The sequence below is a fragment of the Physcomitrium patens genome, chromosome 26 (genome assembly GCF_059467195.1).
Source record: "Physcomitrium patens ecotype Gransden chromosome 26, ASM5946719v1, whole genome shotgun sequence".
NCBI lineage: Eukaryota > Viridiplantae > Streptophyta > Bryopsida > Funariales > Funariaceae > Physcomitrium > Physcomitrium patens.
Window position 1 is genome coordinate 1,789,344 of NC_143435.1, and position 22,283 is coordinate 1,811,626.

Below are 22,283 nucleotides of genomic sequence, written 5' to 3' on the forward strand. Positions count from 1 at the left end.
GTATATATATGTATAAATATATAAATATAAAATAAGTGTATATAGTGTGGTACAATTGCCTTAATAAAATAATCCATGAATACTTCTAGAAAAGAAAATGGTCGACTCGATGCGAATGGAATCACGTGGAGATCTCAACAATACCAGCATCGTAACTCCAATGGCATTTGCGTGCATGATGGGCTCGGTTCACAGGCGTCAGACCTGGTCCGTCAATAGACGGTCGTCGGGGACCCATGCAATTAGTGAAAGAAAGACGACAAGGAAGCCTGTCTTTTGGTATCAAAGACCTACCACAAGTCGTGAATATTGGGCTGCATGCCATGACAAAGTGCCGTGGCGCGTAGGTGCAGAGAGGAAGCTGTGGATTCATTTCATGTTCGGAACGAGGATTGCCAGATCTTGTAAACATTGTCATTCTCGTCGACATCCTCATCGTCGTTATCTCAGCAACGCCTCGTGACATGCTTGTTTGGATCAGTTCCAAGTTGGGCATGTTATATCTTGTCTTGCTTGTTAGCAAGTATGACATTACTAGTGTTCGGGAGTTATAAAAGCAGTTGATATGAGCTTAGCAATCTCTTTCCCATGTAGGCATATGAAAGTTTCTGTAATTCTCATGTTTTGTGTTCATTCTTTACATGTTATTATTATTTCTAGTATTATTTTTATTATTTTTGTTATGGTATTGGAACCTTTGTCATTTCTTCAAAATAGTAGTACATGTAGAAAATTCCACCTATTATGATTTTTTCACAATTTTTTTTAATTATTATAATGTTTGTATTTTTGTCAGAGAGACTTATAGTCTTATTGTTATTTATTTTAAAAAATAATAATTACGATAATTTGGTTATGATTTCTAAAAAAAATGTTCTAGATTTGCATTTAGTTTGCAAGCAATTGTATAATAACTACTAGAGTGAAATACTTATATTTGAAATAATAGTGACAGCAACCTTATTGGTGTTTCTCCCAAATAAAAAAAACTCTTATGATTCTTATGTGTTATGCTTTTTATTTTTTATATAATATATTTGGTAATCTATGATTATGGTTTTTAATGATACTTTTTTGAATAGACCAATATTGATCACTAAAGAAATATTTTAATTTTTTTCATATAATTTATTGGTATCAAATTAGTAACATAAAAATTTAAAAGTTAAATTAATTACTATAACTTTAAAATGAAAAATTAAAAGCTGAAAAACCCATCAACATTTTCCACATTTGATAGTCTATTATGTCCTATCACTTACAACAACACTTGAAATATTAACTTCATATTTTAGATATGTATGTATGTGTATATATATAAATAATACACCATACAAAGCAGCATTAAATCAAAGCTACCGTCGTCCTGGTCCCCCAAAAAAGCAATGCAAGATTAACTCGGGTTAAACCCTTTTAGAAAGGGTTGACCGTATGGACAATGTTGATTGGAAGGTGAGTTCAACCAAAACTTACGTCAAGAGAGGGACGACTGTCTGGTGTTGAAGGGTTCGTGGGTCAAAGGCCGAAGTGCAAGGGACCGCGTCATCAACGTCCCCTCTATAAAAGAATCGACCAGAGATTGAATTCTATCTCCAGTTGCAGAGCTCCAGCCGCAAGCTTAAGCGTGGTCATCTCACCAGCCAGGAGACACCATCGTTTCATCAAGATCTCTTTCGATTGATCCTGACGTAGTTTGGGAAGTTAACCACACTGTAGCGGCCGATTCAGTTCATTTACGCGTGGGTCTGACGATATTTCGATTGCAGTAGGAGGGTAGTAGAACTCTCAATATGATTAGGATGCTGCTGCCCCTGGCCTTTCTCCTGGTCCTGACGCATCAGGCAGGAGTGCTCGTAGGGGCTCAGCTGGCCATCAGCGTCACAACTTTCGGTCCGCCCCATGCCGATGGGACTCCCAACACCTTCATCGGCACCGGCAGCCAAATTGCCAGCTCTTTGCTGGGTTCTACGACGAAGGCATTAATGTGGGGCGTGGTCTCATCCAGTGACGTCAATGCCGTCTGCGATCAAATCGTAAGCACGGGCGCTCTGACCTTCAGCGCGACACTGACTGCTACCACCGGCGAAACCGAAACTCTTCAGCAAACGGTAAGATGGGTGGAATCACACGCCCTGGGCTCATGACCATGAATTCCTTAATTGCGGCCTGGAGGGTTATGAATCTGGCACGGTCGGACTCGAAACTCTCGAGACTGATCTTCACTCTCGCGGTTTGCTGCAGATCACGCACGTCGGCGGGTGTCGAGCGGCGGCTGACGGGTCAGGAACCCAAGCGGTCATGGTTGACAACAATGGCCGCCAGAGCGCAGTAAGCACCCGCCCTTCTACTGACTCCTTAAAACCCAGAAAACTCCAATCTCAACTGAAGCTCCTTCGTACGGTGACCCCAAAATATGTGTCCTATGATTTTTTAATAAGTTGAAATTCCTGCGCAAGGTGGTGTGCCCCAACAACGCAGGGTCAACGGGCTGCGGGATATACCTTACAGGCCCAGATGTGACAGCATTGTATAACCAAGGAGCTCGGCGTCGGCTGCTGGCGCGGAATCTCCTAGCCCGGAAACTTCTGCAAGGAGACAACTGCCAAACGGGCGCCGCCAAGGGGGCATTGACAGGAGCGATAACGTCGATGGAAGCCTGCATTCCGTTCCTCGGCCCATTGTATCCCTTCTGTATGGCGGGGGTCATTGGCGTCGCCACCGCCGGTGGAGCTGCAGTAGGTTGCGCAGAAGCCAACGGCTGCTTCCCAGGTACAGAGCTTCACCCCTCCATTGCGCAGCTTTTGGCACGGTGGACCTTTTCAACGGGCGTGATGGACCCAGATGCGCGGCTCGATCAACCAGCACTTACGGCTTATGTAGGAATTCGGGCATTTCGGACTCCATCGCTAACTTTACGTGCTTTGGCAGGTGATGCTACGGTGCTCTTAGCGGGCGGCGAGGTCAAGCCCATGACTAGTCTGGCTTTGGGCGACAAGGTATTTTCAATACTGTGCTCGAGAGTGATTTATGTGAAACGTGATATGTCATGGCCTGCAGAAGCCCACCAGCTGGTGGGCTTCGGATGTGATCCTTGTGGTCTGGTGTCTGGACGGTTTCCAGTCGGTTCTCATGCACATGAACGTTCTCGCTACACTTGGAATTGTTATTATCTGCAGCCAACAGCTTCAGATATTACGAGATCTATCATGTTCGAGCTAGGTATCTCATAAATGTGGTGTCTGGATCTATTCATTACAGCGCGAGTTTTCAAACAGTATCCTGACGTCTCTGATCGATTCTAGATCGAGAGAGCTTTCTTTCAATAGCTACCATCTGTAGGGCTCCCAAGTGATCACTTGAATGAGAGGGCTGAGTAACTATTCAATTAAGTAAGCGTGAGCCAGAGCCAAGATCAATAGTGTCTAATCATCTGTACAACGCCCAAAAATCTGAGCATGCAGGTGGCGGTGAGAAGGCACGATGGTGGTCTGGATTACGAGGATATCTACGCTTTCGGGCACAAGGATGCTTTAGCAGCTGCAAACTACGTCCAGCTGAGCTTGAAACCCGTGGGTGCCAACATGTCCGACCCTGCGCTTGAAAGCACCAAACTGGAGCTCACCCCTCTGCATTTCACTGTAATCTTATCTGGTACTTCATGGTCACCGCTCGTTCGCTCTTCCACTCTAGCCAATCTCCCTTGGATTGCCATTATCATGAAATTTTTCATCCCATGTCTGGCGATAGCATCAGAGAAGCCTTGTAAGTCATGGTGTTGAATACCATATTCCGGTGGCTGTATAACACGCAGGGTCTGAGATCACTTACAAGCGCGCCCAGGACGTGAGAGTGGGGGACATGATGTGGGCTCAAGCTTCAACTCATGCTGCGGAATTAAGCCCGTACCTCGTGACCGACATATCCACCGTAGAGAAGCAGGGGCTGTACAATCCGTTTACTCTCGGGGGCACCATAATCGTGAACGGCGTCGCAGCATCTGCGCACAGTGAGTGGTTTCTGGATGGTGCTTTCGACGCGTTGGGACTGACTCACTGGATACCGAGCGCCTACCAAATGGTTCTGGCCCCGATGAGACTGGCGTACTACGGGCTGGGTAAGCAGGCGTACCTCGACCTCTACCTTCGACTGGACGCTCTGGTAGATGTGGCCCAATTCGGCACCAAGTTTGGAGGTCCTGTGGTGACCGCGGCCGCCGGCCTTGGCTCCAGCATCATCGCCGCTCTGTTGATTTTCAAGTCCTCCCGCCCAAAGACCGCCTAGGCTGCAGGAATACGCAATCCTGGCTGCGATGTGCGAGGGAGGGGCGATCGTTCTGGTGGAGCGGGCCTGAGCTGAAGTTGTGAGATTTGTTTACAGTGCCTTTGTTTTTTTATTTTATTTATTTTTTCTCAAGTAGAATGGCATCTTCGGCACCCAGAAACCATTAAAGTCACCTCATGATCACTGATCTGCAGCTCCACCCACCTCTATGCTCCCTCAAGCGTCTCCCAATGTAGGACCTTGGCCAGGATCATGACTAGCGTGATTGTAGTATCAATGTTTTAGCGAATTTAGTTCGTCCGGTTCCTTGATATTTTATTGTTAGTTGTGGGTCTTGATTCTTTGTTAGATTGGTCAAATCCCAAAAATAAAATACATTGACTTCATGGCAGGTAGCTGAAATTTTCTAAGGAAACCTTCAGGCCTCCAAAGTTGATTTTTCACTTCAACAGATAAACAAGTGCTCACTCCAGATACACATCCAAGTAACTTTGCGAGACTCAGCTCATTTCTTGGAAGATGAAAAGTACATAATAGCATGTAAATGATAGCACATAACGCTATTTTTGTAATTCTTACCACTCCCTGATTGAATACTTTCAAAAACTGGTAGCCTCATCGAACGGTCAGATTTCCACACATTGCGAAGCATTTGGGAGTAACATGTGAAGATGAATTTACCGTCTGCCAGAACATCATCAATCTCAATGTAAATTCTTGTGAGTGGCTAATTTTATGCCAATCGGGGTGGGGCTAGACGTGAAAGTAGACAACGAGCTACTGCAATCTACACATAGATCATGACCGACAGATTTTCTCAAAGTTTTCTGTGGATTTTCAAAACCGCAAGATTCAGATATTTTTTTAGTCCCTGCAAAGCTAGTGTACAAGGTCTTCCTTGCATCTATCCTTCATCAGGAAAGATTGATTGAGCACTTCCTCATTATTAATGACTTGGAATGTAACAACATACAAAAAACTATAAAAGCAAATCATTCTTGCATCTATCCTTCATCAGGAAAGATTGAGCACTCCTTCATTATTAATGATTTGGAACATAACAACATACAAAAAAATTATGAAAGCAAATCATTCTATGATCATAGAAAAAAAAAACCTTCAGAATTTAATTTTGGCAACAGTACTTTACTCTAAAGCCTTGCTTTTCTGTTTCTTTTGTTTGTTTGTTTGTTTGTCTGTTTAATAAATTTGACCAAATTATTACCAAGTGTAAATGAAACCATGATCTATATGAAAAAGATGTCATTGTAATATTCAATCATAAAGCATTGGTTATACCAGTCACTACACAATTGAATAAAGTTAATTTATGGTATTTATGACTAAGCCATATAAAATAGCACAAATTGATAAAACTTCAATTAATATCTAGCAGCATAGATACTTTTGATTCATAAGACTTTAATTTTTTTCATCCACATGTCAAAAAATTCAAATGTCAAAAAATTATATTTTTAGGTTATTTATAAAAATTCTTATAAAAATTCTTAATACATTTATACATCAAGAATATATGTATTATGAGTTTGTAAAATCTTTTTTCATTTTTTAAGTGTACATATTCATCTATATAACTATGTATCTAGATATTGTGACATTTGTATAATTAAATATTACTTTTTGAAATCTTTTAACAAAAAAATTATATTTATTTTTTTATATGTTGTTTTTTGAAAGACACAAATCTAAATAAAGTTTTAAAAATATAACAAAGATATTTTATAACTAAGAAGATTATTACTTTGAAGATAATATTTTATATTATATAAAAACATAAAGAGACTTGAATTAAGACTTTAACACAAGATAGTAATTGACAAGATAAAAAATAATCTAAGTCTTTTCTTTGAACACACTAAATAACACAAAGTTTATGTAGAGTCATTTACTAGAACTACAAGGCTTAAGTATTAGCATCCAAATATCTAAGTATCTAAGTTTCTTCTTGCTATTCCTTTTCCACAATATATATATATATATATATATATATATATATTATTTTACATAATACAACCAATAGTTACACATTCCTATCTTAAATTAAAGATTATTTTCACATGTTTGTATATTATTATTTATTAAAACAAAAACTACCTATTTTATACATGTTTATTCAATAATCATGTCCTATTTACATATATCTTGTCAAAAATAATTTATTTTGTTACTATTTTGAAATAAGATATAAATAATCTATAAGTTTAAATTTAACCATTCTATGATATTCAGGACTTTAATTAAATCCATAGAACTAAACTTTAACAATTAATATCTAATAAATAAAACAATATCTAAATAGAATAAAAGTGTGATCCATTCAAAAAGTAGATAAAAAGTTTTTAGAAAAATTGGAGCCAAATGTCAAAAAATTGTCAAAATAACATCCATTACATGATAAGACTTCTTTACTCTGAAAACAAAAAAATAAAATAAAGCCATACACTGTAGAATGTCTTTTAATTCTTCATATGGAATGAAATCTTTCTTCAATAAAAGCATAACATACTCATTCAACCAATGAATTAATATTAGTTCTCTTCCCTCCTCTCTCCCTAATTTCTCAAAGACATCCTTTGCATTCAACCATCACAAATGTATTCTCTAAGAAAATTCTCTTTTCTATTTTATTTCATTTATGAATTTACAGAGCAACATTTGCTCACAAACAAACTGAGCTTTACACGAGGTAGGTTAAGATTGTAGATACAACATGTGGACATTAATGAAGTGGGTATTTTTTGATGAAACATCTATTTACATTCTAAATCCATCAAATCTGGGATTCTTTGACTACCTCATTACTTATTGAAATTTATTGCATTGTTGTAAGTAATTTATAGAAGAAATAATTAAAAAGTGTCTGTATGAAAGAGAGAGGAGATTCTACTATTTGGCTTCAAAGTTATAAAATAATTTGTTTGAATTGGTATATTTTGAGTATAAACAAATAAAGACATGATTACTACATTACTATATGTATGTACAAGAATGTAGAAAATATTCTTAAGGTTATGGACTCTTTCCAATAAGTACATTGTAATATATTTTACAATTCTTTCTTTCATTGAATTCTTATTTTGTGACAAAATTCTGTTTGCAAAACTCTCTATTTTATGGAAGGTTTTCATATTTCTCTACTTTATTCATTATTCTTTCAAAACAAGAAACAAGAGCCTTACTCTTTTGAATCAAGAACATCTTACAAGAATTTTTTCTTTTTGTAATTCATTCTATAGTTTACATTATATATTCTTTCTCATTCTTACAATTCTTTTTAGCATTGATAAACATGATAATATTCTCATCAAAATGTTTGACAATACTCAATTCTAAGTCTAGAAGTATCACATAGAAATCATTTTTGAATCAAAGAAAGTTTCAAAATATTGTTTAAGGTCTTTAGAAGCAACATGTTATTAAACCAACATTTTTCACTCTTAATGATGAAGTGGCAATTGATGCTTGGGATGAAAAAAAAAATCCCAACCCAAGAATGTCTATTAGTAAATCCATTACTCAAAAAATACTTAGAAAATAGAATAGTTGTTCTACAATTATTGCAATGTGATAGAAATTATATTCTCTTCACTTGAAAAAAAACACCTGAAAATATTTTCACTCTCCAAAGAAAGTTTTTTGACTACAAGATACAAATTATATAAGATAATTCATTCCACATTTAAAGCATTATTGATATGACAATGATACTTGCAGATCTTAGACATACCATATTTAAGAAGATGATTATTTCAAAAATAACTTACAATCTTCCACCGAGCTACAACAATATTATAGCTGCTTGATCAAACGTCTCAAAAAATAATCAAACAATGGATAGTCTCAAAGAGCGCCTCCTTTAGCATGAAAGGCTTCTATAGTGCCAAGGAGGAAGAAACATCAAAGTTGATCATGCTTTCTTTACTCGCTCAAATATTTTACCACATGGTAATATTATTTTTATTGTAACAATTATTATGTTGCAGAATCTTTTGTTGATACATGGCTTTTTGGATAGAAATGCAAGTAAGCTCATGACTAATTGATACAATCGGTTTTCAAAACTTAAATACATTCCTAAAGGCATTCATACTATTTAAATTGCCGACAACACCAAACTACGGATTCATGGACGCAACAATATTCACATAAAATGCTTGCTTAATAGCTAGTATCAGAATGCGATTATCCATGATGTTTTATATATCTTATGTTTCATAACATATCCTGGCTGATGTGAATTTCAAACACAAAGTGGCAAGAATGTGTTGGAAGCTACTCAATTATGCAAGTTATATCAATTATCCATTCAATTGATACAACTTCTTTCAATTATTTCCCAAACTACAATTTTGTTTTGACCTTTATTATGTAAAACCAGTTTATGTTCCTTCATTGCACACAAATAATATTGCCTTGTCTACTTGCAGTTCTTTTTTTATTCATAAAATCTGATTATGGCATAAATGCATGGGTCACGTCAATGTACCTACTATTCATTGCATAATCACTTGTATTAATTTACTGGATTTTAAACTAGACAACAAAATAATTTCTTTTTTGCATTTGTGAAGACTATACAAAAGGCAAGCAATGCAAATCAATATACAAGCATAACCCCACCAAACAATGTTGTACAATTTTAGGTCAATTAATCCATGGCAATGATTTAGGAAAGAAAACACAAACCCCCTCCCTTAATGGTTCTTTATATTATATATTGTATAAAGATGATGCAACCAAATATTATTTTGTTCATTTTGCAAAACACAAATTAAAAGCCTTCTCTTTCTTCTAATAAGTGGTTAATCTTGTGAAAGGAGACATTGGATAAAACATACTTGCCTTACAGATGGATTAGAGACAAGAATTCTATTATAATATTTTTGACAACTTCCTTAATAAAAATCAAATTGAACAAAAAAAAAACCAACATAATTTACACACTACAACAAAACGGCTATATTGAACAAGATAATTGCTTAGTTTTTAAAATGGCCTAATGTTTGTTCCATGCAAAAGACTTTCTTCTAAAACTTTGGATTAAAATTGTCAATATAATAGTATACTTACTCAACATAACTATTGATTGCCAACTTGGTGATTTCACACCTTACAAAGTATGATTCAAAAGAAAATTGTTAGTAGAATATTATTGTGTATTCAAATCACTCTCTTGGGTGTTTACTAACAACAAATTTTAGGCTTCCAATTATTCTACAAGAATGAGTGGGAGTAGAGGACTTAGCATTCTTTGCAGACCGTTTTTGGATGAGTGGGAGTGTTGGATGAAACATCCATTCACATTCTACATCCACATAACCTAGGATTCTTCTACTATCTTACTACTTGTTGAGATTCATTGTGTTGTTGTGAGTAGTTAGTAAAGGAAGCAATTTAGAAAGTGTCTGTATGTAAGAGGAGATTCCAGTATTAGGCTCTGAATTCACTAGAGAATTTGTTTGCACTGTTACACTTTGAGTTGAGTGTAAACGAATAAAGACATAATTACTGCATTACAGTGTGTGTGTGAGAATATAGAAAATTTACTTTAGGCACCGATCGTCGGCGACGGCGCTGCCGAGCTTCGATCGATGCGAGCCACCACCCCCGTCATCGCAATTCGCGACGACGACGCTCCACGCAATTCAGCAAAAGTCACCGACGCAAAAATCTGCACTCTCTCTCTCTCTCATTCATGCATGCAAGCAAGCAGGCATCTTCCATTGCCGATGCCTGGACGTCTGCACTGTTGGTCGGAGGCTCAGCTCCCAATGCGACTATCCGCATCGGTACCTGATTCCGTCGTAGACAAGTCAAGATTTGGCGTCACTATTGGTATCTAGCAAGTGGGTCCCCACTCGATCGTCCCTTTTTTGAGGAATCCGGTTCCCTCACGTTAACATTAACACACACGACACGGTGTGTGCAAGGAAGGAATCAATGGGTTGCTTCGGTGGTGTTGAATCGAATGGAATCGAACGCTCCTCATCGTCATGGGTCTCGCAGGAATCATCATCCGAGAGACCGACTGGTGCTGCCACAAGGACGTGTTTTGTTTTGATACGCCTCCTTCTTCATCCCTGGAAGCTGGCCCTTGAATATGGGAGTCGGCATCGGGTCCGAATCCCGATTGGATGGTTGAAACGGTTGCCTCGTTCCTTGGAGACTGTCTTTGAACGGCTGGCCGTGAGGTGCTCTCGCGGTGGACATTATTCACATGAAATTATACGACAACGGATTATGCCTCGTACCTTTGACATGGACTTCACAAGCCGGCGACGCTCGTGATTGAAAGGCGATGAGATTTTGGAGCACCGGGTTGAAGCAAGCCCACTTTGGTTGTGTGGGTGACGTTGTGAGGAGGAGTGTAGAACACTTCCCATGTCGACTGCTTCCTTCTTTTGTTAGCTGACCCCGAAGTGTTGCCCAGGATTTTGAATTTGCGGGTCATATTTTTGGTATTGAGGAGGCGCTAAAATGATGGCCATGCGCGCGTCGGCTCTGTTGTACCTGGTGCTTCTACAATGCGGTGCTATCGTTGGGGCACGCATCCCTGGCATCAAGTTACCGTCTCAACGCCAAGAAATCCTCCCGGAGGCGCTTCTCAACAGCAGACCTCTGATTGGGGTTCTCTCGCAGCCTGGAGATGGAGAAGAGTACCAGCTCACAAGCAGACCACTGCCTCCTGATTACAATACGTCCTACATCGCTGCCTCATATGTAAAGTTCGTGGAGATGGGGGGCGCTCGGGCTGTTCCGCTGATCTGGAACGAGCCCGAGGAGACTCTCAGAAAGGTCTCACCCTCCACCTGTCTTAGAACTAGGATCTTGCGTACAGAGATTCTTGCATGGTGCGTTTATGAGAGAAAGACTCAACCATTTTGTGGAAAAGTGGTTGGATGTTGTAACTGGTTTTCTTCCAAGCATCATGCGTGTTGTTCCCATTCTCTGTGATAGTATCATACGAGGTATTTTTCAGGGAATCATTGTGAGCTTTTCTTCGATTTTTCAGAAATTTGCCTCAATAAATGGAGTTTTGTTTCCTGGAGGTGGAGCCAGCTTGAAGGACACCCCCTTCTATCGTGTTGCTGAGAAGCTTTTCAACGTAATCCTCCGCCTTGCTCCAATTGTTAATTTACTGGCCACTTGGGAATTGCTGAAGTTTTATGTCTTTTTGTTGATATTGTTGGACAGAGTTGGTATCTTTGGGAATTGAGGGCATTAAATTTCGTTTTGTCGTGTAATTTTGGTGCAGTGGGCCATTGAAGCAAATGACCGCGGAGATCACTTCCCCGTCTACGGCGTCTGTCTTGGCTTTGAGCTTTTGAGTATAATTGTGAGCAAGGTGGGTATCCTTTCTCCGGCTTGTTCTTGTTGATCTTAAACAAGATCAACCAGCTCTAGTTGGAAACCCTCAAGTATATGCACGGTTCCATTCATTTGCCCCCTACATTCAGATTTCCAAGGCTTACTCGTGACTAATTTGCAGAATCATTATATCCTGGAGCGGTTCGAGGCTGAAAACAATCCTGGTCCTCTACTCTTCGTAGGCGACTCCGCGAAGCATCAAAGTATGTTTCAGTGGTAAGACTAAAGCCCAACTTGTGTTACTCTACCAGGTTTCAGGAAATTTGGCAGAAATTCGGGCATAAACGCCTACCCAAGCATCTACGCTTGCCTTACTACAGAGAAATTTTTAGCAGCTATCTTAAGTTGTGAACCCAACGACTAACCATTTAGGAAGTTCGAAATCCGCCAACGTCACGAATATGACGCTCTGGTTCTCATCCCTCCTTCCTGAAGCTACTGTAGTTTGAGAAGGTCTGCTCATTGCACAAATAGTGTGGTTACTTTTCCTCTTTGGTTACATTGCTGTTGATGGGCAGGATCCCACTTCGTATCATTGACGAGCTCAACGATCAAAAACTTGCAATGCAAAATCACAAGTGGGGGCTGTCACCAGAAAAGTGGATTTCTACGCCAGAACTCAACAATTTCTTCCAAATTCTTACAGTGACCCCCGACCTAAACGAAAAGGTACAATCATTTTCCGTTTTGTTAGCTCCTTTGCATGCATCTCTCACAGTTCACTGCACGAAGTTCCCATCAATTCGTTACAAGCCGAATCAATCTACTCAACAGGACAATCATCTGACATAGCTCTGTCCTTCTGTTTATGCTGCTGTAGCTGTACGTATCCACCGTAGAGGCTCGGAAGTATCCCATTCTGGGTGTGCAGTGGCATCCCGAGGTAAAATCTCCAGAAACCCTATCCTCGTATGAACTTTCAGAGTTCTGTTCAGCAGATAAGCTCAATCGCTTCTTTGCTTTCACTGCATAAGTGGTTTCACGAAATGACATCGTGTCCTGCAGAAAAATGCTTACGAGTGGGGCGTAGACAACATTCCTCACAGTGCAGACGCCATCGGGGTCACTCAAAGCGTGGCTAACTACCTAATTGCGTATGGATCTCCACCCCCAAGCTCACTTCTGCACAAGATTTCATTGTGTCTATGTGTATGTGTGTGAATCTGCATGTCTTCACGCCGTCACTTGTGTGCTGTAGGGTCCTTCAACACTAATGTAACTGAATGGAATTGTGTGGTTGCAGTGAAGCAAGGAAATCATCTCACAAGCCTGCCTCTTATGAGGAAGAGCAGGCATTTTTGATCTACAACTACGATCCCGTGTACACCAGCAAAGACGGGTGCGAGCTCTGCAACTGATCTGTCACCCACCATGACGGACTCAACCTCATTTTTTAAGTCTGTTTTTTATCAATAAATAATTACATATATACAATTATACACACACACACGCATGTAATTCTTCCCTTCCATAGCCAGGTAACTTGTGTTGTGCATGAGAATGCAGGAAGGGCGTCTTCGATCAGGCTTACGTCTTCAACTGAATCAGGTCTCATTGTAAAGCCACCTCCTTGTACATTACTATTTGTTGTCGGTTTTTATGGAATGGTGGGAAGTGTTGCCATTCAGTATATATAAATGGTTGTAGACATTCTGGTGAATCCCAGTTATTCTTTTTCTTAGAAATGTTCTGACTTTTAGAGACATTTTTTTGTACCTTATTTTAAATGTTAATTTTATTGTAAAGATGCCTTTACTGTGTTTTAGTTAGTATTCTAGTGAAAATAAATATTTGGTCCATAAGAGCACATGTTTTTTTTCCTCTCTTGCTTATCTTTTCAATGTTTATAAATTTTGTAGATACTGTAAAAGATTACAAAACTGCAATATTTTTTAGGTTCTATTTTTTTATTTTTTTTATTTTGCTATATACATCATAGAACTTAACCTACATAATATGTAACTATAGTTGAAATTATAAAATTATAGAATTCTAAAATGTAAATAAAAAATAATTTTAAACATTTGAAATTATGTATTAAACAATGAATATATATATATATATATATATATATATATATAGTAAATTAATCAATATATTATGATGTATATATTACCATAATATGGATAAATATGTTATATTGGATAAGATCACACACAAACATATATATATATATATATATATATATGGTATTATTAATGCCACTGTGATTTTTGCTATTGTTGCAACAAATTTCTATCTATTGCATGTCACCTTTGTTTAATATCTTTTAAATCATTTGATTGAACATAATTTTTGATTGAAATAAAAAAGACTAAAGAAACATGTTACATAAGTGGAGGGTTGCAATGAAAATAGCAATATCCTACATATATAAACATATTTTTTTAGTTAAAGTTTATCCTATTTTATAACTTAAAATTTTAATATTTTCAAAAATAAGAATAGAGCGTTTACTAAATTAATAAAAACATGCTTAAATTATCACCTTTAATTTTTTTTAAATTTATAAATTTAAAATTAATTTTTTTATAAATATATTATTATTTTAAAAATTAGATCTCAAAAAAATCAAGTTTTACTTTGTATTTTATATATATATATATATATATATATATATATATATATATATATGATTTTAATGTATTTAAATTATTTTCAAATAATCTTATGACCTTTAGTTCCATTTTTCCAATGTGTTAAAAATTAAAGGATATAATATGAAAAAAAAATTAAAGAAGTTTTTTACAATAAAAATAATGAAAATAATTTGATGTTTAAGATATAATTTATTTCTCTTTCTATATGTTTTGTATTATACAAAGTTTTTGGTGTTTTAATTTTCACTATAATTTTTGAAGAAATTTAATTGATATTAAAAATACACAAAAATTATAGTGAAAATTTTAATTATATTAAAAACACAAAATTTATTTGAAGAAATTTAATTTATATTAAAAATACTAATTTATTTTAGACATAAATACTCAATACTAAATAATATTATATGAATACAAATATAGATACGTGCTTACAAAAATAGAATGCATACTGTACTTGGGTCTATAATTTAGGCAAAGTAAGAATAAAATTCAGTGTTTCTAAGAGTATACATAAAATAAAATAAAAATTAATTTGTCAAAATCTTTAGAAGTATAATCTCAATATATATATATATATATATATATATATATATTAAAATGATTCAAAAATTAAATAATTAATAGCTATGTTAATTTTTAAAAATAATTATTCATATATCATTAATTAAAATCTATTTAAGAAACTACATTTCTTTAAAGATAGCATTCTAAAAACCATTTTAATATGGATCTTAGCTTATCAACCATTTAACAACAACTTGAAAATGATTGGAAGCTATACGCACTAAGTACTACAGTAATCTTTCACAGATAACAACATGCATTACACCAAAAAGAATATATAACATACTTTAAAAATATGGTTTATACTTTTAAAAACAAATCAAGAAAGAAAGAATGTAAGTTATAATTTCTTATACAATATAATGTTTTTTTTAATGTAATATAATATTTTAACAATTCACTTAATTTTATATCTTTAATAAAATCTTAAAAAATTAGTATTAAAGTTGAAATAAAGAAGTAAATAAAGAAATAATCTTAAATATTAATAAAAAAGATTTTATATAAATTATATTTTTAAAGTAATAAATTCAGTAATGTGAAAAAAATAAAAAATAATTGATAGCATTATGTATCAGTTTATTTAATATTATTTTTATGATGATTTTTATTTTTAAAAATTAAAACAGATTAAATGCTTTATCTTACTTAAAAGATTAAAAAAAAAAGAAAAAAAACATCTTAGAGTCTTATTCACTTGAAAATAAATAAATAAATAAAATCAAACATACTTCGCCTATTTTACAAAACCAACATGAGATTTTTACATGTTCTACTTGCTATTAATTTGCAACTACATGTAATATACAACTTCATTGTATAACTTTAGTATTCCATCAAATTTTGATACCAATTTGTTCTTCTATCATAAATTTGACTATTCTCAATTTATCCTATTTTTCCAAAATATACTATACTGATGTTTGATTGTTTTTCTATGATATTGCAGGTGATTTTTAATAGAATTCTATCATTTTTTATTAGATTTTTTTATATTAATTTCTTTACAAAAACATTGTTCTATTTTTTACATTTTAAAATATGATTTTTTTTATTAAGTCCACATAGTCCATGTAAAATATCAGTCAAAAAGATATCACATTAAATTAAAACAATTAAATTGAAGAAGAATTTTATTAACATGTATTCTTTGCATCTTTGATAATATATATATATATATATATATATATATATTTATTTATTTGTTTATTTAAACATCTTAGACTAGACATAAGTTTGTACAATAAAGATCTTGCCTAGTTCCAAATTCCACAATCATAAAATGATTTGCAAAAAAAAAATTAAGTTTTTTAACTTTAAGAGATCTACAAACAAAACAATTCTAAAAAATATGTCAACCTTAGCTTTTGCTCACTAATTATTTATAGCCACCTTTCTATACCAAGTTAGTCACATAAAATTGTTATGTTTTTTAATAATCTTAATCTAAATTAAAAATATTTTTAATTAAAATTTAGGTCATTAGACAAAATTAATATCTAATAATTAATCTTAGATAAAAATATCATTTATCTATTGCTACTTCTAATAATTTAACCAGGACTATTTTTTATATGATTTTTTAGATATAAGGACTATTCCAATTATCTTAATCAAATCTCCAATAAAGATACTACCATCTAGTTTATTGTATAATAAATCCCTTTCTAATTTTTGATCACACAATGTCATAATAAAATATTATATATATATATATATATATATATTAATTGAGATATAACAAACTACTAGTTTTTTGCTACATTTTGGTTAAATAATTATATTTAATCATAATAGTTCTATTTAACCAAAATATAGCAAGTTTATTATTCCATCATTTTGTGTCTTATTATTATATAATTCTAATTAACTAAGGGCATTTTAAAAAAAAAAACCCAAAAAGAGGATCTTAGCTAATAGAATTTATATAATAGAAGGTAGATTAAAGATGCCCAATTCACATAAGAACAAAACCAATAGGGTTTAAATAATAGAAAGGAGATTAAATATACTTGATCCATCTGAGAACCAAACATCCTAAAGTTTAGGTTAAAACAAACTAGGTTAAAAGAATTGAGGCCATTGATAAAATAGGATGGCTAAATACTTGCAATTAATCAAAGTATTATAACTCATAACAAAGACTAATTTTTATTAGAGCATAGCAAGAGAGAGAAAGAGAGAGTGGAAATAAATAGTACAAATATGAAGTACAATACCAAAACATTATTGCAGTTATTGTTAATATACAAATTGTCTTTAACTTGATTATAAATATAAACTATATTCCAACTTACTACTTTTTTTTTCTTCCATTTTTTATCTAAGTTTATATTTTTTTAGCCACTACTAAAGTTGAGTTATATATTTTTATATTCAAACTGGAAGTTTGTGTAAAATTATTTTTAATATGAATTTATTTATGATTTTTTAATTTTTACATAATAAAGTCTATTTTCAGTTTTATGCTAGAAAAAATAAATCTAATAATAGAAATTATTATCAAATTTTGATTTAAGATGACCAAAAAGTCTTTTCTAAATTTTAAACTAAGTTAGAAGGAAATCATTTGATATGTTGCATTATAGACCTACTTATTTCTAAAGTATCCCGATTTGAACTATAGATCTAAAGAGTAAGTTTTACTCTTTTTAGTGACATATAACATCAATTTGGATAGATTTACTTATCAAATTTTTATTTGGTCCATCTAAAATTTAAAATATATATATATTTATCATTATTTTACTTTATTTATTTCTTTATTTATTTTTGTCTAAATAAAAATTTCTTTCGTTATCTTGATAAATAACCTAGTTATTTTAAAAGATGTTTATTGATTTAAAAAAAAATCATTTTTTCTCCTATACCTGGTTCCAAAGTTTTTTTTAATAAAAATTTACTGTTTTTACAAATTTAATTGATTTAATAATTGTAATAACTTTAGTGGTGTTTGAAATTTGTTTTACAACTTCTTCAAATAAAATGTACTTGTTTGTAATTGTAAAAAATCATAATATAATATACTTCTTTTTTACTTAATTTCTATTAGCATCACATTTAGCTTTTATATATGGTTTTTCTAATCTATTCAAAAATTAAATTACTATCTTAATAAATAAAATTTTCTTACAATAGAAAAAATCAACTTATATTTTATTAAATTACATTACACTCTTTGCTTTTTATGTTCTAATTTTTTAGCTCCTTATATGATAGAAGATTAATGAAAGAGTCTATAAGAAATGATATTGGTTATTTATTATTATATACTAATTAATTTTTTTTTATAATAAATCAAGCATGATCATTAAATATTTTGAATTTGATGTTATATTATCCTTATATAATCTTTTACTTATATATTCTCAAAATTCTTATTTGACTTATTTTTTATATTTAAAGACGATTTTGTCTTCTTCTATTAAGTCGCTGATATAGTTAGATGTTGTAATTCCAATGTAATTTAGCTTGTGGATTTTATATTGGTTCCCTCTACTTTTTAGGATTGTTAAAGTCTTAAAATATATTCTATTATTAATACTTATGGAAAAAAATCATATATAAATATTTATTACAATCAATAAAAATAAATATAAATCTTTGAAAAATTAAATCAATAATTAATACTTCTAATTTCCTAATCAATAATTTCCTTAGATGAAATGGTATAAAAAATATAGATAATATGTTTTATTATTTTTAAAAAAATATTTCTAAAAATTCTTATAAATATATTGATGCTTGTTAGACAAGCTTCTATAATTTATTAGAAAGTCCAATTAATGTGATTTTAATTTCAAAAAATAATTGCTTCTATTTTGTATAAAATATCTCAATTTATAATATTTTAAAGTCAAATTTAGGATCCTTCAATTAAAATGTGTAGATGCTAAAAATAAAGTCACATATAAAGATTGTAAAAAGATATGTTGAATAATCACATTTAATTTATTGATTTCTTGAAATAAATTATATTTTTGACAAAGTTCTTTCTTGAAGTAGTTAATCTTCTATTATTTCTTCTAATTGAGCTGTGTAAGAAGAACATTCGTCTATAGAAGATTTTTTTCTAATAAAGCGTACTAATACAATGTATTTAAAAAAATGATTTATATATTTGAAATCTTATTTTTAATTTTTTCCAACCTCAAAACTATTTTTATAAAAAAACTAATATAATTGACAAAAAACCAAAAAAAATAAAAATTCTTATTTATAATTTATTTAATTAGATGAAAATGATCCAATAGATATTGCATGATTAAATTCTTATTTCTTGATTTTTCTCTCAAGTTTATCAAAAACTTGAAACTATATCAACTAAGCTATAATCTCTCTTTTGAAGATTATCAATATTTCCTTCTTTACCTATTTGCAATCACAAGGCATAACTATCTATTTAATAATGCCAAATATATCTTAGTTATATATATATATATATATATATAAATCACTATAAGATTAAGTTTCAAAAGCTATCAACAAGTCTTTTAATAAGATAATTTATTTTAAGTATAGATTTTATAAGATTGAATAGATTTAATCAAGAGAAGAATAAAGAATTTATACATACACATTATGTATGTATTAAATCAACAAAGAAAGAAAGAATTAATGTATGCAATAATAAAAGGTTTAGGTTTGTGCATATAAAAAAATCATTAAGATATAAGTTTAATATGGATTTAATAAATACCTATATTATACAAGTAAATAGGTATAAATAGAAGTATATAGAGACATATTATGTAAACAATACCTTGCTTAAGAAGCTTTATAGAAGTCTCTAAGATTCAAATTATATTTTTAGTCTTTCATACATTTGCTATATTGATATTGAAACTTGTTTTAAAAGTTTTTTTTCACTTTTAAGAAGTTGTAATAGAAGTAACTTAAAACTTTATAGTTAGGCCACAAGCCATGTAGTTGCTAAAATATTCTATAAGATCTTCTTAATAGCTAGTATATATGGAGGCGAGACTAAAACCATCTTTAATTTTATTAACATATCTCTTATATTCTAGTTTTTATTCAAAACTCTCTAAATTCTTTGTAATTGATACTAGTCAATTTAATTTCTTTCTATCTTATTTTTATCTTTTATTTCTTTATTATTTTCTTTCAATAACATAAAAGTATATTGTCTTTTCAAAGTTTTTTTTTGTGATTCAAGTTCTTATAAATTTAAAAAGAGTATGAACTTATTATATTTGTTTTTTTAAGAAATGAATAAATCATCTCTCTTCTTAAGAAATCTTTTCATTTTTGTTTTAAATATTGTTAACCATTCACTTTTGAACTCATATTTTTATTTTTAATATTTATTTTTTTATATAAAATAGTCTAATTATTTTTTTTAAAAATATATTTAGTATCAAAGATTGTAAATTATCTTACTCTAATTTGACTTATGTGGTTGTTAGCATTATATATTCTAAATCTAAATCAAAATAAACTTAGTTGAAAAGAAAAGAAAAAAAAATTATATATGCTACACGTGGAAGAAATAACAATACTTTCAAAACTATTAGGTATCTTTATAAGAATTTTAATAATCTTTCAGCAAAAATGAGGCTAATTCTTTAGAAGAAATTAAATATTGATATTAATTTTTACTTTAAAAAGTTGTATAACTTTAAAAAAGAAGTAAAAGTAAATCAATTTAATAAGTATATTCTAAAAATCTTGCCATCATAAGTACGAAAAAACTTAAGATTAATATATCAATGAAGTTTAAAGAATTCAGATAAAAATTTAGAAATTTGTACAATAGATCAAATTCTTCTCAAAATTATATCCTTCTTTATATTTTGGCGAAATTACTCAAGTATGATTTATGAACACCCTTCTATCTAAAATTATTCATTCTTAATTTATATTTTTATTAAGAAATAATTTAAAATTATTACTTAACTAAAATTTATTTTTAAATGTATTTAAAATTAAAATAAAAAAATAAATTAAGAAAAACTATCAAGAAGTAAAATTTAGTCTCTTCTATAAGAATTATGTTTATTTATTATTAATTTTGAAATATTTGAATAAACTTGAAATGCTGATTGAAATGAGAAGGTTTTTATTAATTAGTTTTGATATGATTTAAAAAATAACATAAAAAATCTATCGAAAATAATTTCAAAAGTATAAACATAAAAATTTTGCATGTTGTTACTTAAGTGGTAAATTAAGTTAACCACATGCAAAAATTGACTCTTTGAAAAGAGCCAACTATAAAGATTTAGTTCCGGAGGGACAAATCAAATAATGGCAATAATTTTTTTATCCTTTAAAATTTATTCATTAAGATTAGAACCTATATAAATAGATAAAATATAACTAAAATATTATATAAACTTATATTTATATTATAAAAATACAAATCATGATATAAGATTTTTGCATTAAGTCAAATGATGCAAGGCACAAAGTATAAGCTCAAATCTAATTGCAATAAAAACCTTGCAATTAAGCGTTTTTAGATTACAACCATTAAACATAAGTCTTATTCTACTATCAAATTCTATACCTTGTTTTAAACTTCTTATAATTATTAAAACTTTAAATTTTAAACTCTTTATAGTTGTTAAAAATTTAAGTTTTAAAATTCAGCTCAAGCTCTTTTAAAGACCAAAGTTCTATTGTGTTTTATACATAAAGACTTTCTATTTCTATAAAAATTAATATTTTTAAAGAAGATTTGATAAATTCTAATAAAGGCTATTGTTAAGGAAAAGAATGATAAGAATATAAATTAATAATTGAGATATGTTTTAAAGGAAGATAAAATAATAATAATAATAATAATAATAATAATAATAATTATTATTATTATTATTATTATTATTATTATTATTATTATTATGTATACTCAAGAAAAAATTGGAATAGCTATTACCAAAGGTTAAGAAACTAAAAACTCTTGAAACTAAATTAGAAGCAAGAAAAGAAATGATAAGAATAAATAAAGCTTTATGTCTATATATAAGAAAAGAAATGATAAGAATAAATAAAGCTTTTATGTCTATATATACTATCTAACTAGAAGCTATATAGTAATGTTCTAAAAGTTCTCTAACTTATGTCTAACTCATGAGACATACATCTAACTTGCACAATAAGTTTCCTATATATGTACCACACCGCCAACTTGTCTTACAAATAATCAACTTGTACAACACATGTTCAATTTATTGGCTAAAATTTTAACCTATTAATCAATTACAAATGTAAATAAAGTCAAATTTGTATCTATAAAGCTTTTAAGAAGCTTTTTTATAAATTAAAATATTAATTTTATCTACTTTGACTTACTTCTATCTATTTATATTATCTAAGTAAATATTAGAATAAATATATATCTAACAAGGACATAAAACTCAAAGATATTAAAAATAAATATTCTCTTGTGTTACTTAAAAAGACTAAAAAATCACCTAAGATAGT

The 22,283-nt window shown here is 31.2% G+C and overlaps 2 protein-coding genes across 2 annotated transcripts; both read left to right on the forward strand.

Moving 5' to 3' along the window:
• The first annotated feature begins 1,600 nt into the window (after positions 1 to 1,600).
• On the forward strand, positions 1,601 to 4,694 carry LOC112278101 (uncharacterized). The gene is made up of 6 exons (XM_024511198.3): positions 1,601 to 2,108; positions 2,242 to 2,328; positions 2,457 to 2,769; positions 2,929 to 2,996; positions 3,462 to 3,651; positions 3,812 to 4,694. Exons 1-6 carry the CDS (start codon positions 1,791 to 1,793, stop codon positions 4,279 to 4,281), a joined length of 1,446 nt encoding a protein of 481 aa, XP_024366966.1. The 5' UTR covers positions 1,601 to 1,790; the 3' UTR covers positions 4,282 to 4,694.
• Positions 4,695 to 9,680: 4,986 nt separating this feature from the next.
• LOC112277717 (gamma-glutamyl hydrolase 1) lies at positions 9,681 to 13,477 on the forward strand. Its single transcript, XM_024510362.3, has 9 exons — positions 9,681 to 11,097; positions 11,315 to 11,407; positions 11,558 to 11,647; positions 11,792 to 11,886; positions 12,189 to 12,339; positions 12,491 to 12,553; positions 12,676 to 12,764; positions 12,914 to 13,009; positions 13,177 to 13,477. Exons 1-9 carry the CDS (start codon positions 10,780 to 10,782, stop codon positions 13,211 to 13,213), a joined length of 1,032 nt encoding a protein of 343 aa, XP_024366130.1. The 5' UTR covers positions 9,681 to 10,779; the 3' UTR covers positions 13,214 to 13,477.
• The last annotated feature ends 8,806 nt before the right edge of the window (positions 13,478 to 22,283 follow it).

Bases quoted from the DNA above. Each gene is read 5' to 3' on its own strand.
- LOC112278101 (XM_024511198.3), top strand. From the start codon at position 1,791: ATGATTAGGATGCTGCTGCCCCTGGCCTTTCTCCTGGTCCTGACGCAT. The intron at 2,109-2,241 runs GTAAGATGGGTG...GGTTTGCTGCAG, and splicing joins CCGAAACTCTTCAGCAAACG to ATCACGCACGTCGGCGGGTG. The intron at 3,652-3,811 runs GTACTTCATGGT...TATAACACGCAG, and splicing joins TTTCACTGTAATCTTATCTG to GGTCTGAGATCACTTACAAG.
- LOC112277717 (XM_024510362.3), top strand. From the start codon at position 10,780: ATGATGGCCATGCGCGCGTCGGCTCTGTTGTACCTGGTGCTTCTACAA. The intron at 11,648-11,791 runs GTGGGTATCCTT...ACTAATTTGCAG, and splicing joins TGAGTATAATTGTGAGCAAG to AATCATTATATCCTGGAGCG. The intron at 11,887-12,188 runs GTAAGACTAAAG...GTTGATGGGCAG, and splicing joins CATCAAAGTATGTTTCAGTG to GATCCCACTTCGTATCATTG.